This window comes from Euprymna scolopes, chromosome 33 (genome assembly GCF_053919585.1).
Source record: "Euprymna scolopes isolate OS-2025 chromosome 33, ASM5391958v1, whole genome shotgun sequence".
In the NCBI taxonomy this organism is placed as follows: Eukaryota; Metazoa; Mollusca; class Cephalopoda; order Sepiida; family Sepiolidae; genus Euprymna; species Euprymna scolopes.
This window is the reverse complement of record NC_136514.1, coordinates 80,306,704-80,319,896: the sequence shown is the minus strand read 5'-3', so window position 1 is coordinate 80,319,896 and position 13,193 is coordinate 80,306,704. Positions and strand designations below refer to the sequence as shown.

At 32.1% G+C, this 13,193-nt stretch overlaps 1 protein-coding gene across 1 annotated transcript in view; it reads left to right on the top strand.

The window, feature by feature from the left end:
* LOC145258324 (coiled-coil domain-containing protein 137-like) overlaps nt 1-6,868 on the top strand; it is a 62,468-nt gene extending 55,600 nt beyond the window's left edge. The window contains exons 6-7 of the mRNA XM_080116419.1: nt 4,227-4,312; nt 5,564-6,868. Coding sequence (XP_079972545.1) covers nt 4,227-4,312; nt 5,564-5,803 — 326 coding nt within the window. The 3' untranslated portion in view covers nt 5,804-6,868. The remainder of the gene's footprint in view (nt 1-4,226; nt 4,313-5,563) is intronic.
* The last annotated feature ends 6,325 nt before the right edge of the window (nt 6,869-13,193 follow it).

The window sequence follows — 13,193 nt, the reverse complement described above, 5'->3', positions numbered from 1 at the left end:
ATTTGGAAACCATTAATTTTTGGAGATTTTCAGTAGCATATTCTAATTCTAATTCCTAGCACAAAAAATACACTTATATACAAAAAATACACTTATATATCTTTTCATTGCTTAATCTTTTGTTTTAACAAAAATATAACATTTTTACTGAAAAAGTAGTGTAAAAAATGTGACAAAACGCATATGGTCTTAAAGATGGAAAAATATCCAAACGTGTGAAGCACAAAAATAGTCATAACTTCCTTAATTTTAATTGGATTTAAAAAATTTAAAAAGATGCTTTCCTAGCTCATCAAGATCTTTCTATATATACCAATATTGAAATATTTTAAGCCGTTTCAATTTTTTCATGTTTATTGCTAATAACAGTCTGCAAAAAAAAAAAAAAAAAAAAAAATGCACAAATTATGAAGCCTCATCTCCTCAAAGGATTCCGAAATTAAACAAAACAAAAAAAATAATACCATTCGGCACTAACCCGATTATGAAAGACCAGGTAAGAACACAAAATTGGATTTACAAGAACATAAGATACAACCTTGATTGCCCTTCGGGGCCCATGGCGCAGTGGATAGTAAGTATTGAGTCTCTACAGTTCTGGGTGAGCATTGTCTGAAGATAGCAGTTTCAACCTACCTAAGTAGGCCAAAAGAATAGTTGGCCAAAACGTGGTGAGACAACAACTATGGAAGGCAGTAATTACTGGGGATACAGTTACAAGACTCAGTATTCTTATCCTGTCACAGTTAACCACCTGAAGAAGGCCAGAGGATGAGTTGGATGAAATATGGTGAAAAAACAACTATGGAGATGAGGATAATAGCTCGCAAAAAAAAAAAAAAAAAAAAAAAAGACTGCACTAATTATGAAGCCTCATCTCAAAGAGACTGTGTTGGTTTGGTCACACTACATGCCACAACACAGGAGAGTTCATCTGTGAAGCAATAGCTTTGTAACCACTCCATGATTGGTAAAGTTGAAGACATTCTTACACACCATTAAAGCCGACGTTGAACCTACCTTCAGTCCGCAGGTGTACCTTGTTTACTACTGGTCCTAGGTCTGGGTGCCCTTAACTAGCTGTATGTTCTACGGAAACCGCTGGCTCAACCTGCCTGGGGTAAATGTCACCAAAAGTTAGCAGATTTAACAACCATTAGATTGAAAGTATGAAACGGGTAACAGTCTGTGTGCAGATCTGCTTTGAAACCCAATAGGTGATGCCCTTTTCTCCTTCCTGCCACCTCTTTCGCAAAGAAGAAACATTGCAAACCTGACTCTGCTCTATCGTTATTTACATGGCAAGTGCTTATTGGAGCTTCAATCTACAGCAGGAATCGAGCATCAGTTTTTGAGTGACATAAGAGATTCAAGGAAGACAGGGAGTCTGTGAGGGATGATGAGAGGTGTGGGAAGAGTAAGGAAGTTAGAACACCAGAGTTGATTGGCCAAATAAAGAATTTCATTTGTGTCTATAGACAGTAAGTGCACAGTTTGATGTCGGTGTGGGAACTGTTCACATAATTATTCGTAAGGAACTGCAGATTTGTACAAAGTTTGTCCTAAGGATGTTCAGAGGAGATCAGAAAGAAAGACGTCATCAGCATCAAGACAGTTCCTCATCCTCCCTGTGACTTTTAGTTATTCCCTAAGCTCAAGGAAAACCTTAGAGGCTGTTGTTATGAGACAATTGAGGAAAAAGACTGTGACAAAGGTCATTGATACGCTCACAAAGGAGGACTTCCATGGGGCCTTCCAGAAGTTGTTTGAATGGTACAAATGCATTGCAGACAGAGGAGATTACTTTAAACGGGACTAGAGTTTCATGTGTGTACTGTCAATAAAAGTGCTTATATGAAAAAGTCTGGAAACTTATTCAAACCTCCTTGTACTTATCTTTCTCTGTCTCATTTTGAAATTAATGTCCTTAAGCCAGTTTTTGTAGATGTATACTATTTATGCTTCAGACTAAAACAGTTTAAACTAAATTGAAAAAGAAAGTTTAGTAAAAACCAATTCAATGCAGATTTGAAAAAAAGGAAGAAATATTTATTTGAAAAGTTTCATTTATAAAAAAACAAATGTTAATTTTATTTTTTTATTTTTTATTTTTTTAAATCTGCGTTGAATTGGTTTATACTAAACTTGCATTTTCAATTTAAACTTAAACAACACTTTTATCATGGAGAAACAAAAACTTTTTTATTTCCTCTCACGTGCAACCTTGTGTATCTCCTGGGTTTAAAAGTCACCATTGTAAAAACCTGCACGGATATTATTTTTCTTAATGGCATCAGAAGGCGCGATGACGTTGAAAAGTTTGATTTCTAAACAAATAAATGTATTTTTATTTAAACAAAATTTAGGCTTGTAGAAGACAGGACAATGCAGAGATGTAATGGGTAGACTTACGCTGAAGCAACTTAAGATATAATGGTGGAACTGGTCATGCTGTTTCACTTTATTGAATCAGCGCATGTGTGTGTATGTGCAATCATATATATATATATATATATATATATATATATATACAGGGCTCTACATTGTGGGTGAAACAGTTGCATTTGGGAGTGATTTTTCAAAGTGGTGACTAGAAATAATGAAACGCTTATCTTTTGGCGATTGTATTTCTTTCACCGACAATCTTCCAAAGCTCACTACTGAGTGAAAAATATCTTTTCAACTTTTTTTAATTAATAAAACGAGCAAAGTAAAAATATTTAAACAATAAAAAGGTTTAACAAAACAGTATACTTTTTTTTTTTTTAACAAAGGCTGTTTAAAAAAACATCTGAGCAAATTCGAATGTTTATACGTTCAAGTATCAACATAAAATTCGGTGTATATTTAGAATTACGCTTATTAAAAAAAAAAAAACACAGAAAATATTTATGATATACATACTCGTCACAGAACGAAGATGTCATATTCTAAAAATCATGTGGGTTTGGCTAGTAACTTTTCTATTTGGCTAGTAAACGAAAATATTTAGTTGTCAAAGGTCAACTAAAGATAAATTTGTCTGTAGATCGCTGATATATATATATATATATATATATATATATATATAATTCAAATTTTTTAAAATAAATAAACCTGTTTATTCATTAAAATTAAATTTGATATTTCGATTCATAACAGAATGTCATCAAGAAATACAATTTTTTTAGAATTTTTTTTTTTCTTCTTTTTATATATCGTTATATCTTCTTTTTATATATCGTTATATCTTCTTTTTATATATCGTTATGCCACCACCTAGCATGTTATTCTTCTGATGTTGTTGAAGGGTAAAGTTCAAATGTATGATTCAGTAGAAACGCCAGTCTGACATGTATTTAAGTAATAAAAAGGCTACTATTTAAAGTACTATTAATATGGATGAAATTCAAAATTTAACGGTTTTAAAAACCAAAACAAGTGCAGAACTTTTTATTTCTTTAAATTTTTATACAGTGCCTTAGACAGAAGTCTTTTTATCACATATATAAAATAGTAATCTACGAACACGTGTTTTGAGGCACTACCTCTCGTCAGCGTAGCTTGACTGTTTCTAGGATTCAAACCTCAGACCAAAAAATCAACATATATGGCATATTTCATTAAATAAAAAAAAACCTTTATAAATTGTTCAAAACCAGTTAGATTAATTTATCCCTGACGGTGAATCCTGAAGGATTGGAAAGTACTTGGACTTATGATAAACATAGAAGTGAAGACTGTTATTCGGAAGTTGGAAAGGATCGAAAATAGAATTAATAGACAAAAAACGTCTATTTTATTTAATGAAATATGCCATAGAGAAAAAATGCTGCCTAAATATATATATATATATATATATATATATAAATGTATGTATATTTAGCCAGCATTTTTTATTATATATATATATATATATATATATATATATAAATATATGTTATATAACTTTCTACATGTAATATGTTCTCATGTTCTTACTTGTGGTCAGGTTTGTGTATTTTTTTTTTTTTTTTAAATCTGCATTGAATTGGCTGATTAAACTTGCATTTTTAATTTAAACTTAAACTTGCTTTTATCAGGGAGAAAAAAAAAAACTCTTCAAAATTTAAAATAAGTTAAAACCTCAAAAACTTATCCAACTAACTTATTCTGCCTTTGATAACATTTGTTAAATAATTGTTTTTTGACCACTTTTTTAGTTTTGTTATCGAAACTAATTCAGTCATTTACTTTTTTATTTGCAGATAATGTTGAATTTGGAGAAATTACCATGGCACCACCAGAAAAGCTAGCGAAGCCGAGACATGCAGATTCTTCCAAACTTTTACAGGTCAGTTAAGGTGCATTGCTTATGCAGAGACGTAAGTCTGTATTTGGATTCTTTGGACTACTGTTCTCATCTTAAGTGTTATTCGTACGTTTTCATCAATGTAACGTCTAAGTTCTTTAGGTCAAACTCTGAAATCTTTGTCGAACTCAAGAAATTGTGTAACAGAGCATGTGAAAATAGCAGTAGCAGCCGAAGGATAGATGGCTAGTGAAGGTATTAGCAGCAGCAGCTGTTTAAGCATGTATGCAAATTAGCCAGTGTGTGCGGTCTTGTGTCACAAAAAAAAAAAAAAAGGACAGCATGTGGTTGGAGAGAAGCAAAGTATGTGCCAGGAAAGATGAAAGTGTAAAGTCGCAGGTGAAACCAGCTTGAGGTTGGGTGAAAGAAAAACACCAACCGGGTGAGATGAACGTGTGGCCCTGTGATGATAGCGAGACACTTTTAAGCTGGTGGCGAGACGGCAGGGTTTTGTTAATCTCATGGCACATAAAATAAGAAAAAAACAAGAAGCAGCCATTGTTTGGAAAGTATTGGTAATAAATGCCTTTTACTAAAATGGAAAAAAGGCATAATTTTTTGTTTGCAATGGTACCAGGCGGTGTGAGAGTCCAAGAGAGGTTTGTATTGTAAGTGTAACGGCCACGTTACAATTGCACAGGATTTTGAAAAGAATCCTTTATTTAATGCATAAGGTAGCATGTCCTTGTTCTGTCAGCCATGATTAGGTAGAAGTTATAAGTAATTGACTGTAACAGAGTATGGCGGCTGTATGCAAATGCTGTAAGGAAAAACGTAAAAGAACATGTGCATAGACCGACGATGACGTTCAAGAGGTCAAAGAGAAGGAAGTCGACAACGTTAGAGATGTGGGCGATGAATAAAAGTTTTTTCTTCAAACCTGAAACAGGAGTTGAAGTTCTTTCCTATTCTTTGTCTCCTTTGCGACTGAGTCTACAACGTGTGGGTCCCAGGTGTCTACATGTTAGCGCATATGTACGTGCATATGACATTACATAAGGTGGAAGTAATTCACAATTGTATTTTGAGTGTCACCTGCATCATCAACCACCAGAAGAGTGTAACTTACAACTGAATTTTACCAAGTACATTATCCACTATGCTACGGGTCCTTGCAGATGTAAAGGATGTAATTTCTTTGCTTTTTGGCAGCACCCCCTTTTTGTTAGTACAGAAAAAGCGGATCTAAAATTTGAAATAACATCAATTTTTATCTTTTTTCTCTCTTCATAGCCTGGCAAAAAAGAACTTTTACTGAAGAAAATGGTAGAACAGAAATCCGTTAACCCGACAGAACAGACCCCGACAAAATCCAGCAAGACGCCAACAAAGAAGGATAAATATTCCTTGAAGAAAACTGTCAAATTAAAGCACCTTCCGCCCGTCAAACAACTGATTCTGAATGAAGAACGTGAACGAGTTGTTCAGCTTTATCGGGAAATGAAGAAGAAAAACCAAACCAAAAATGAATAAAAATAAAACAACTTTTTTTTTATGTAATTTGTTTAAAAAAAAAACAGTGTTTTGTATTTAGATTTTTTGGACCATTGTTCTTATAATTGAATGTTATTTTCACATTTTGAAATGCCAAACTTTTTTTTTAATTTATTTTATTTCAAAAAATCTTTTGCAAAGAAATAGAGAAAAGGAAAAAAAAAAAGGATATATAACAAAAGAAATGGCAAATAGGATTTATCACTAGACAATAGACAGGAAGGTAGACAAAAGAAACTTGGCATAGGATGGTTAGTCAGTGATGATAATAATGGACCTAAGATATATTTAGATTTGGTTTTAGGGTACTTTAGAATTAATGAGTTTTATGACACTGGGGAGTGACTATGGGTTAATGGCAGTAGGAATGGTTTATGGGTGGTTTGGAGTTTTTATGATGGACATGAATTGGACTTAACAACAGTCATGAGTCAGACTGGACAGCTAGTTTGACTCTTGATAGTTGAGAGTTGGACACAGTTGAAAATGGATCATGGCTCAGAGCAGATGGGGGAATGAACTAATCAACTAACTGACATAAATGACCTTGACAGTAGATATATATGCGGGCCTTGGCATGTAGAGGGTTAATAATATCACAAATGCCCAGAGTCCAGCTGATATATTTGTGAACTGTTTGAATCTGTGTTTACCTTTTGTTGTAGTTTATTTTCATACTTGTGAGACCATGTCCTCCAGTCGATACATATGTGAAGTGTTGGAATCTATGTTTTCCTTTTGTTTCCTGTTGTAGTTTATTTTCATACTTGTGAGCCCATGTGCTCCTCTCGACAGCCACCAGTCTGAGAGACGATGACAATCTGGGTTTTTTTTTTTTTTGAAGTCTTAATTAATTTTCAATTGTATTTTGAGTTAATTCTCGTGTTCAACAAGATACATCTGAAGAAATTCTGAGATTATATTTAACTGAACCATCATGAAAAATAACGCTCAAGATGAAAATTATGGTCCAAAAAATCGAAATAATATGAAGTATTAATCCCCATCTGGAAAACGGAATAAAAAAATTTTTTTGTTTATAAATCTTTTTTCATTTTTCATGTCGTTTCGAAGTGTAAAAGTATCGAATAATACTGACAATGTCTGGGAGCAAAAAGAAAGTGTAAATGTCAGAGTAGAATGATTAAAATGAGTTATCCCCCTTGCTGCTTTTCATTTTTAAGTGGTTATTTACAAATGTTTTATATTAGTATATATACAGAAAAGTCTTCCATTAATGTTGGCAGAGTTATTAATTTCTAAATTAGTGTCTGTCTGGTCGCCTCAATAGCAAGAGTCAATGAGTATAATATTGTGGCAGGCACTAAGAGAAGTAATGTTTTCAAATGAGGCTATTTTAAAAGACAAGAGGTAATTTATTAACAAAATTGAGAAAGGAAGATAACTTATAGACCCTTTTTTATATTCATTTCGTTAAAATTATTACAAATGGATTTAGCAAATGTAATGATTATAAATTTATTTTTTAATAACAATAAAATAGTTATACGTACCCGGCATTGCCTGGGATGCAGTGAAATTATTTTACTTTTTAATTCTTATTTGTTTGCATACTTTTAAACTTAAGGTAGATAACTTCAATTAAAAATGAGTTATCTCCCTTGCTCTTTTCATTTTTAAGTGATTATTTAAAAATGTTTTATATTAGCATATAAAAAAAATCTTCCATTAATGTTTGATTTTCAACGAGTTTTTGGTACTTTTGTAGTTTAATCAAGACATTAAAAAAATGAAAATATTGAACAAAAATTATATTGTCCATACTCATTATGAAATAAAGCTTTCATACAAAAAAAATTTCATTTAATTTGATCAAGTATTTTTTTTTTAATTTTTTTTTTTTTTTTTTTTTTTACAGAGGGAAACAAAACTTTAATGAAATTGATTGTGTTGCGACCATCTTGTTTATTTCGTGAATAAGGAAGGGGATACAAGGGAGATAACTCCATCACCACTTAAAGTTTGTCAAAATTTGACGAGATTATATTGAAACATAAGCAGAATAAATACTTAGATAAATATTTTAGTTTTTTTTTTTTCATTTATTTTACGGAATTTCTGTGTCCTTTTTTAATCCCTTTTTCATTTAAAGGCATCTCCTCCTCGTTTGCAAAATAAACAAGATGGTCGCGACATGATCAATCTTATTAAAATTTTATTTTCTTCTGTATAAAACAAAAAAACTACTTGATCAAATTAAGTGATTTTTTTTTTTAATGGAAACTTTATTCCATAATGGGTACGTACGATAGAATTTTTTTCCCCTCGATATTTTCATTTTTTTAATGTTTTGATTAAACTAAACAATTACCCTATTTTAAAAAAGCAAGGGAGGTAATTTATTAACAAAGGGAGGTAACTCATAGGCCCTTTTTTATATTCATTTACTTTAAAATTGTTACCAGTGGATTTAGCAAATGTAGTGAGTATAAATGTATTTTTTAATATCAATAAGATAGTTGTACTTACCCGGCATTGCCTGGGATGCAGTGAAATGATTTTACTTTTTAATTTTTATTCATACCATAGAGTATCGGTATACAGTACGGTGGAGGGGTATGTCTGGGGACTAATTACATTTCGTTTTTATCTTAACTGATACGACGGAGTGGTCGGAGGATCCTAGAGGAGAATGAACGGAACATGAACATAGCTCAGGGGAAGTTGAGAGAAAAAGGTCTAGGAGGCTTGCATATTGACCGGGTGTATCGGGCACACGGGTGGGTTTGCATACTTTTAAACTTAAGGTAGACAATTTTTTTTTTTAATTCCATTTTCACTCAAAACAAGGCACAGTACCACTTTTATGTAGGGGCTACTATCAGGGACACAAGTTGCAGGGATACTATATACGGAGTTGAGCAGCGAGATATCTGTTCACCTTACACTCGAAGTTCAGCGTCTTAGGAAAGTTGAGAAAGCAGGAACCTGGAAGGGAATTTCAAAATCTAGCAGTTCGAGGGAAGAAACTATTAGAGTAAAAGGCTTTTTTACGCCATAAGATCTCTACTGTGTAGGGGTGGGACTTTGCTGCTTGTCGGGTTTGTTGTGGGTATTTACATTGAGGGGGTACATGGGGGTTCATCGGAGTATCCACCATTAAAATACTTGTAAAACAGGCAGAGGTATGCAATATTTCATCAATGGGACAGAGGTTGAAGCTTAGATGACAGTTCAGGACCTATCAGGTTGGCGACTCTCTTTTGAACCCTGTCCAGGAGTGAGACTAGTAGCAGATGCACCAGCCCAGATGTGATAACAATGCACCATACATGGGCAAATATATATGTATAGGATACTTTCAGCCATACATAACTTTCTAGCATGGTAGAGCGAGCCCACCTTCTTCACAGCAGCCTTAGCAATGCTCTCGATGTATCTGTTCCAACTCATGTTCCCTATGAACGTTAAGCCGAGGAGTTTGAATGAAATACTTTCAGGTAATGTATCTTTAGCCAAGCTATTGGTGGTTGAGAAGGTTTCTTGTAATTATCAAAGGAAACGATCTTAGTTTTGGCAACTTTGGACGTTACCATTCAACTTCAATTAAGAATGAGTTATCTCCTTTGCTGTTTTTTAGTTTTAAGTGATTATTTAAAAATGTTTTCTATTAGCATATAAAATAATCTTCCATTGATGTTGGTGGAGTTATTAATTTCGAAATGAGTGTCGGTAATATAGTGCACATTACCACATGGAAAGTATCAGCCAAAAAATGCACATATGCAAATTAGGGAGTGTGCGCGAGAAGAAGGAAAAAAAGGAGGAAAAATGCAACACATGCTTGGAGAGAAACGAAGTGGACAACAAAGAAAATCAACGTGTGAAGATGCAAGCAAGAAATGGCTAATGGCAGCATGAGGAGGAGAAACAAAGTCGGCGTCGAAGAGAACGTGTAAAAACAAAAAAAAAGGCAAGAAATGGTTGGCTGCGTATGGTGGGAAGAAGGAGAAATGCTTGCCAGGCTAAAATTGACATGCGAGGGACTTTTTTTTTTAAGTGGTGCCAAAATAATGGTAATGAAAATACAGATCCAGATTTTTATTTATGTATTTCTTTTATTTGTTCCTGTGACAAGTGTAACGACCATGTTACATGTCTATCTGGCCACGTCAATAGCAGGAATTGTGAGAGAGTGACAGTCAACAACAAATTTGTTATTTTTATTATTATTATTGGAATCCTTTTGAGATGACCAGTTTATACATTTATTTATTTATTTATTGTGGACTAAATATCAGCAGCAGCAGTGGTTGCCAAAAAATGCACATATGCAAATTAGGAAGTATGCATGGGAAGAAGAAGGAAAAAAAGGAGAAAAAAATGTAGCGCGTGCCCGGAGAGAAACGAAATGGACAAAGAAAATGGACATGTGAAGTTGCATGGAAGAAATAGCTGACTAATTCTGACGTGAGGAGGTGCGACAAAGTCAGCGTTGAAGAGAATGAACGCGCAAATCGAAGGCGAGAAATGGCTGGTGACATGTGGTGGGAGGAAGAAGAAACAGATGCCAGGCTAAAATTTTTAAACGGTGCCGAAAACAACATAAAAAAAACTTCCGTTCAAAAAAAAAAAAAAATGCCAATTCAGATTTTTATTTATGTATTTCTTTTATTTGTTCCTATGACAAGTGTAACGGCCACGTTACATGTCTATCTGGCCATGTCAATAGCAAGAATTCTGAGAGAGTGACAGTCAACAACAAATTTGTTGTTTTTATTATTTATATTTTATATTTATTGATTATAAATGTGATCTGTGATTACTTTCCCTTAGTATCATGAGAAAGAGGTGGAAGCCCTTCTTAAAAATTTAGGATAATATTTACCATATTGTCCAATTGCTTCATTTACAAATGAACACTTTTTTTTTGTTTACTTTTAGGGGCCCGGGCAACGGCAGGTATCCCTGCTAGTATTTAATAATATATATAACATGTAATGATATATATTTAATATGCATAATATGTAATGATATATTTAATAATATAACATGTAATAATGTATATTTAATAAGATATATAACACATAATGACATTTTTTTATTATTGGAATCCTTTTGAGATGAGCAATTTATACATTTATTTATTTATCTATTTATTTATACATTTATTTATTTATACATTTATTTATTTATACATTTATTTATTTATTTATACATTTATTTTATTTATTTATACATTTATTTATACATTTATTTATTTATTTATTTATTTATACATTTATTTATTTATACATTTATTTATTTATTTATCTATTTATTTGTTTATTTATTTATATATCTATTTATTTATTTATACATTTATTTATTTATTTATACATTTATTTATTTATACATTTATTTATTTATTTATACATTTATTTATTTATACATTTATTTATTTATACATTATTTATTTATTTATACATTTATTTATTTATACATTTATTTATTTATTTGCGGACTATTATTCTCATATTCTAGTTGTTGTTTCACGATGTTTCGGCTAAATATTCTTCTAGCCTCCATCAGGTGGTAAACCGCAACAGGATAGGAATGCTGAGTCTCTTAATTGTATCCTCAAATTTGTTGTCTGCATTTTTCTTTTTCAGCTGTTTTAGGACGAATCTGATGCGCTGAATTCAAAAATCACATTTGTTTTGCTCAATCAGGTCAAGTTTTGGAGCTATGGCAACTTTGTTGTTTTTTTACATTTTTGTTCACATGTATGCAAGCATTTTAGAAGAAGTTGGTGGAGGTAAGATACCATGTTTTCATTGGAAATGATTATTTTAATGACAAGAAGTATACAGGTTCATAAGTTCCGGGTGATTATATCGGAAAGTGTTCAGTTTGAAATTATAAAACCTCAAAACCTTCCCAAAATTGATTCAGCAGTGCAAAAATACCTTAAATAAGTTGTTCAAATGTAGACAACATTCAAAAAGTAAAGAAATGTTTGCCAATTAAGTAAGATTCTCTGAATTTCAATTTCACCTTAAGACCCTTTAAGATATAACTCTTCTTCTGTTCATCTAATGTCACTTTTCCCTTGTCCAAATGTCAAACGGTTTCTGATATTATGCCAACTCTCTATCGAGTTCTCGCGGTTCGACTCCAAATTCTACTCTATGCAGTCTCTGATAATCTCTTCTTAGACTTTCTTCTAAAATAAAACCTTGAATAAAACTCGGCAAACGTCTCCCCGTGTCCTTCATGTGTGAAACATTTTATTCATCTTAGTAAATAGACAGGATGATACACATTCTAATCACCGATAGCATTTTCTAAAGTGTGTTTTGCAAAACTATTCATATATTTTTTCATTTAAAAAATTATTATATTTAATCCAAAAATGTCTTCTCTCAAATACATATTCATACAAAGACTAGTAAACACTTTCACTTTCTATCCATTAAGTCCTCCCACTCGCTTCACACCATTTACTGCATTAAAAGCACAATTCATATTAAGTAAATTACTTTTAACTACTATAAAACCATTCATATAAACAAAGCTATATATCTATAAAAGTGAGAATGGGTATGTGTGTGTGTGTGTGAGAGAGAGAGAACAATTCTCAACCTATATACTCAACAAATTTTTGATCTACAGACTTGAAATTTGATATATAGGGTAGTCAGACACGTGAAAAACTTTTTATCTGGAAAAAAGGGGGCTGCTAAGGGGTCAAAATAGAAAAATTGGTATGTGGGGGGGGTCATCAGATGTTTATCTGTTTGCTAACTGTTTCACAAATGCGCATGCGTGAATTGTTCACATGACAGCTGCTATATGTTAAGAATAAATACATTTGAAAACACTTTTTAAAGATTGTGACAAGCTAGCCTAATGGTTATCATACTTGACTCACTGTTTTTAGGATTTGGTTTTGATCTCAGCTCGAGTACTTTTTTTTTTACTTTTAAAAAAAAATAATACTTGCATGCACATTTCTCAGTTTCTTTCCATTATTTTTTTACTTTATTTATTTTTTTTAAATGAATTTAACATTATGATTAATACTGGGCAATGCAAGGTACATCTGCTAGTTATTATATAAAAGTTATTCATCATAGTATTATTTTTCCGTTAATATACTCTTTTCAGAACATGGCAAGAAAAATCGAGTTTACTAGCTAGCTGTCTGGGATTCATTATTATTTTAGAGTAAAACTTTGTTAGCTATATATTTTGTAAGAAATTTTTTTTTTTTAATTTTTTAAATAATTTAAATCGTTTTTTTTTTTTTACAATAAAATTCAAGGGAGATAAATCTTTGTAGTTTAAAATGTATTATTCCCCTCTCATGACACAAGTCCTCCGTCAACTACATTGTATTATTCGAGTCATCAATCACCACCCTTGC